The sequence below is a fragment of the Ipomoea nil genome, unplaced genomic scaffold, assembly GCF_001879475.1.
Source record: "Ipomoea nil cultivar Tokyo-kokei standard unplaced genomic scaffold, Asagao_1.1 scaffold3030, whole genome shotgun sequence".
Classification (NCBI taxonomy): domain Eukaryota; kingdom Viridiplantae; phylum Streptophyta; class Magnoliopsida; order Solanales; family Convolvulaceae; genus Ipomoea; species Ipomoea nil.
Window position 1 is genome coordinate 6877840 of NW_017619458.1, and position 5401 is coordinate 6883240.

Below are 5401 nucleotides of genomic sequence, written 5' to 3' on the forward strand. Positions count from 1 at the left end.
TCAAAATATATGGTTATAAATATATTGTAATGTTATAGTAAAAATTAACTTACAAATTTCTTTAGAAGTTTTCAGACATTAATAAAACTATGATTTGTAAACATGTTTAATTGGAGCCAGTGGGATGCCAACATTGTCAATTATTGTATTTATGATTAACAACATTGTAGTTAGGTCGCACATATCTGACAATGATGTAAGAACAATTTTGTCCGATAAAATAATAATAATATAATATTTGTAAAGTAATGTATAATTGTACCATTATAAAAATATATACAAAAAAATATTAATACCATAATGACCTAAATCATTCAAATAATGCAAAAGCATAATTGAAATATAAGTTATGTTCTAAATAATCAAAAGAAGATTAATTAAATGGAAAAAGAAACTTAACCTAACTTTTTTTTAATGTAAGAAAACCAAATGATTTTCAAAGTTCCTGATTTATATCTTTGATGCTCAACTTTGAATGCTATGTATTTAGCCGGCCTAATTATTTGACTAAACTTTATGTTAAATTTTATACTATATTTTTTAAATATATTTTAACATATTTTTAGTATAGGGAAAATCAACGATTTGGTCCCTCAATTGTTAGCGAAATATCAATGTAGTCCTTTAATCGCGAAATCATCGATTTAGTCCCTGGAAATAACTGTTTTTAGTTGATTTGGCCCCTCCGACCGTTCCCCGTTGAAAATCCGGCGAAGGCTCCGATTAGGCATGGGTAATTTAGTCTTTTCACACCATCTTCTTCATCCTCCTTGACTAAGCTTCATCGGAAAACGTTCATCGGCCGGAAAATGGAGCCAAGTCCATTTATCTTTCTCAATCTGAAATACGACATGGATCATTACGATTCACTGTTCTTCAAAGATGAAGATCAAAAGTTTCTGCAGAAAATTCCATGGCTGAGTATGAAATCCGACCAGTATTTCATCCCATATCTTTTCCTGAAGCAATCCTTCAAGAAAGATGTCGGGGACATGTTTCCCGACATAGAATTCGTGTTCCATTTCCTGGTACGGTACCTATTTCATCCCACAAATCCGGTCTAGAAACTGATTACCAGATACCATCAAGCATACCTGGCCGGAGCCGATGAGAAGATAGGAATTCAGGTGAGAGTGTTCGACCAGGAACCCGATCCGTTCAAACATGTTTCGGATCAAATCATAAGTTGTACAATGTCGGAGAACATACTCCCATTAATCAACACAGACGATAATGATCCCAAATCCAACATTATAGGCAAAAAGAACAAGACAAAAGCTGTGCTGATAACATCTCTGAGTTCTTGGTCTTCTTCATCCTCCTTGACTAAGCTTCACCGCCTCTCTCCCTCAGCCGCTCTGTGTTTTCACGCGCCACCCAGAAGAAACGAACTCCGCTTTCACAGACGCCGGCGACGATCTCTTCCAACTACCCAGCCGAAAGTGAGAGAAAGCTTCCCTGAGAAATATACAACACAGAATTCGCGGGTTGAGCATCAAGCTAGGTGAGGTAATCTGGGCAGCTAATTTCATCGCCATCGCCTTGGATAGGGAAGTAATTAGGTATTGCAGTGTCGATGGAATAGATAGGGGTTTTGAGTTTAGGTCTGAGAGCTTCAATAATGGCGGCAGATTCCAGCTCCGCAACGGAAGTGAACACAAGGTATTGCCCGCCGAGCGTGATAGATGGACTTGGCTCCATTTTCTGGCCGACGAACGTTTTCCGGTGAAGCTTAGTCAAGGAAGATGAAGAAGATGGTGTGAAAAGACTAAATTACCCATGCCTAATCGGAGCCTTCGCCGGATTTTCAACGGGGAACGGTCGGAGGGGCCAAATCAACTAAAAACAGTTATTTCCAGGGACTAAATCGATGATTTCGCGATTAAGGGACTACATTCATATTTCGCTAACAATTGAGGGACCAAATCGTTGATTTTCCCTTTAGTATATGTTTAACAATTATGTCAACTTTAATTGGGATGAGGTTCGAACCTAAGACCTTTCTTATAGAAACTAATGAGTAAGTTAAAAATAATAAATAGTTAACGGAATATTCCGTTACTAAAGTTAATACTAACGAAATTTAGGGTTATTTAAGAGAGAAAATAATATAATAAAGGGTAAATAAAAAAAAATCATTAAAAAAATATTAAAATCTAAAAACATAATAAGTGTGAATGAAGGTTATACCCTTCATTTATGTCCATTTTTTCCATTAAGTTTTTTTTTTATACATTATGCTATAAAGGTTGTACTTTACAATATTTTGGACAAACATACCCCTACCGTTATAACTTCCGTTATCTTTTCTACTATTGTTACTATGCACATGCATCCACCATATATTTTCTTATCTTCTTAAATAATAATAATAATAATAATAATAATAATAATAATAATAATAATAATAATCCTTCTATATATTAAAGCCATATAGCCATGGCCAATCAAATGGCTGTATTTTCCCGCCCATATAAAACTACAGCGTTTTGACTATTAGTTTGATCCATTTTACGTTTTTTTTTCTGTTTTCTCTTTTTGCATGCTATTTTGGTTTTTGTTTTCTCCGATAAAACTTTGCGTATAACAATATATATCAATTGTTAGTATTCTACATAAGGTAGAATACTTAAATATCTACAATTCCCTCATCGGAAGTTGATCCAAATCAGAACTTTTTATCAGCAGGTGTTAATAGAAGCATAGAAACAGTTATCAAAACAATTATTACATCTTTTTAAGTTCTTAATATAAATATAAATAATAACATTTGAAATCTATTAGCCGACTACTCAGAAGACGTTTCAGTCTTCGGTGAAACATCATTATTAATCTTCATTAATGTTTCATCCTTCGAGATACCCAATGACAGAATCATCCTTCTATAAATACTATAGAATAGCAAACACCACTCTCACATTCTCCTTCTTCAATCAAAATCTCCTGTTCTTGGTTAAAATGGGATCTCTGTTTGTATTGGCCAAAGATCTCAACACAGAATGCTACACGAAAGCCATTAGGCTTAGATTAGTAAGAATTTATGATGTCCATGAAGGGAGAAATACAAGTATTATTAAAAGTCAAGAGCTGTTGTTTCACGATTCAGAGGTAAGCTTTTTAATGTTATAATCCTTCTATATTGTTATTTACAGTTTTTACTAAATTGTTTTACATCAATTTTTTTTTTTTTTTTTGTTTCAACTATTCTGTCTAGGGAACCTATCTCCATTGCAACATCCCAAAGGAATACTTGGATAAATTCTCAAATCATTTCACAGTGGGAAAAGTTTATTGTATCAAAAACTTTTTGGTAATTTCTAATTATTATCAGTACAAGCTCACTCCGGACAATTACATGATTAAGTTGAACCATCAAACTACTGTTCTAAGACACCGTAGGAAAGGCTTTGCTAAGTGTATGTTCAGGCTTCGCAGTTTTGATGATATCCTAGGCAGAAAAATTCCTGAGAAATTATTATTCGGTTAGTATACAATAATTTTTCTTTGCTATACTTTTTTTTTTTTTATACTCTAAACTCAATGTTTGTTGTCCAATATTTTCTTCTAGATGTCATTGGCAGGGTTGTTGAGTTTTACCCTCTAAAGTCAATTACTATAGGAGGTTATCCATCAAAGCTGGTTGATTTTATTATTGAAGACTCCAAGTAAGTTCAGAAATCTTAAATTCTAGATTCAATACATTAAAAACAATCAACATTTATTTAACAGTATATTTTACAATATTTTAGGAACAATAGGATTAAATGCACAGTATGGGATTCACATGTGGATGATGTACTGCCCTATTTTACTGACAATGTTGATGGCCCTATAATTATTCTGATGCAACTGTGTAGAGCAAAGCACTTAGACAGTAAGTTTCATCTCCTTATCACAATTATTTTATACACATTTCCTATATGAAAATAAACATCTAACAAATTAATTCTTTATTTCAGCTAAAGTAAGAATATCAAGTTCATATAATGCAACCAAGGTTTGGATAAATCATGATTGTCCCGAGTTTGAAGTATTCAAGGATAGGTAAATTTTACTTTTCCATCAAGGTCTATTTTATTTTGTATCACTATCTAACCATTGACACTTTATCCAGTTTGAATGATCAGCAGACTCCTATTAGGAGTATGACAAATGTTTCAACATTTTCATACCCTAACAGTCAGGAATATTCTAGCAAGAGACCTATGATTGTAAGCACCATAGCTGACATCTATAGGAGGGCTGAGGTAATATTCATTACAGTCTCTTAGTTTTATCAAAATAATTTTTTTAGATTACTATTTGGAACATTTAACTCTCTGTTCTATTTGACTAAAATACAACAGCCAGGCTATTACCATGTTCCTGCAAGAATCAATGGATTGGAGAGTGCCAGAAAATGGTACTACTCTTCTTGCAAGAAAGAAGGATGTTTTAGAAAACTTGAGCAGAAAAAGGCATTACTTTGGTGTGACACCTGCAAAATTAGTTGGCAACTGGGAATTCCTAGGTACAGGTTGGGTGTTAGAGTTGGTGACAAGTCTGGGGATGCACCTTTTCTGCTATGGGATAATGAATGTTCTGAGTTATTAGGATTGAGTGCTTATGATCTCAGAAACAAATACTTGGAGGTTTGATTTTTTTTTCAACCTTTTTTTTTATATATATGCTTTAATAGTTAATACAACCTACTATTATGAAAAATTAAACTTTCATTGTAATTTGCAGGATCCTACAAAGATTCCAACAGAATTTGATGCTCTCAGAGGCAAAGCTATGGTTTTTAAAGTATCAGTAAAGAATGACCACATTAAAAACCCTTTCTTACCTATTCCTGTGGTGAACATAACCCATGATGATGAATTGGTGGCAGCACACTGTACTCTTAAAGATGATAAGGATGAGCTCTCAAAACTACTTGCTGAAGAAGAAGAAGAGGATGATCCTAATGTGTGTAACTGACCTTCTAGACATTTCGTTTTATGTTGCTTATTTGATTGATTTTTTTTTTTAAAACATGCTATTTTTTAACTCAGGATTATGAATCTGGAGATTCATCTGATGAGGCCAGTAGCCCTGCTGTACAGCAAAGTCAGAAACCTATGATGGCAGATAATGATGAACACATATCTCCAGGTTCAACCAAGAGAAATCTGATGGACCAGTTCTCATCAACTCAAGATGCAAAAAAATCAAAACCAATTGATATTAAGCAGGAAAAAAAATGAACTCAATCAGTTTGTTGTTGTAATGCGGTTTGACTAAGGGTTCTGCAACTTTATCTGTTTTGGTGACATTGCGCAGTTTTTATGCTCTTTTGGGACAAGGACTTTTGTTTTTTTTTTGGTTAACATTGCAATGGACATTATTAAACTTTAAGGTGGATGGCCTTTCAACATTC

At 33.7% G+C, this 5401-nt stretch overlaps 1 protein-coding gene across 1 annotated transcript; it reads left to right on the top strand.

Moving 5' to 3' along the window:
- The first annotated feature begins 851 nt into the window (after nucleotides 1-851).
- On the top strand, nucleotides 852-4637 carry LOC109163596. The gene is made up of 6 exons (XM_019312346.1): nucleotides 852-1033; nucleotides 3582-3665; nucleotides 3750-3874; nucleotides 3960-4044; nucleotides 4115-4247; nucleotides 4347-4637. Exons 1-6 carry the CDS (start codon nucleotides 852-854, stop codon nucleotides 4635-4637), a joined length of 900 nt encoding a protein of 299 aa, XP_019167891.1.
- The last annotated feature ends 764 nt before the right edge of the window (nucleotides 4638-5401 follow it).

Excerpts from the sequence above, each read along its gene's own strand:
- LOC109163596 (XM_019312346.1), top strand. The coding sequence starts at position 852 with ATGGATCATTACGATTCACTGTTCTTCAAAGATGAAGATCAAAAGTTT. Across the intron at positions 1,034-3,581 it reads GTGTTCCATTTCCTGGTACG|GGTTGTTGAGTTTTACCCTC; the intron begins GTACCTATTTCA and ends TGTCATTGGCAG. Across the intron at positions 3,666-3,749 it reads TTTATTATTGAAGACTCCAA|GAACAATAGGATTAAATGCA; the intron begins GTAAGTTCAGAA and ends ACAATATTTTAG.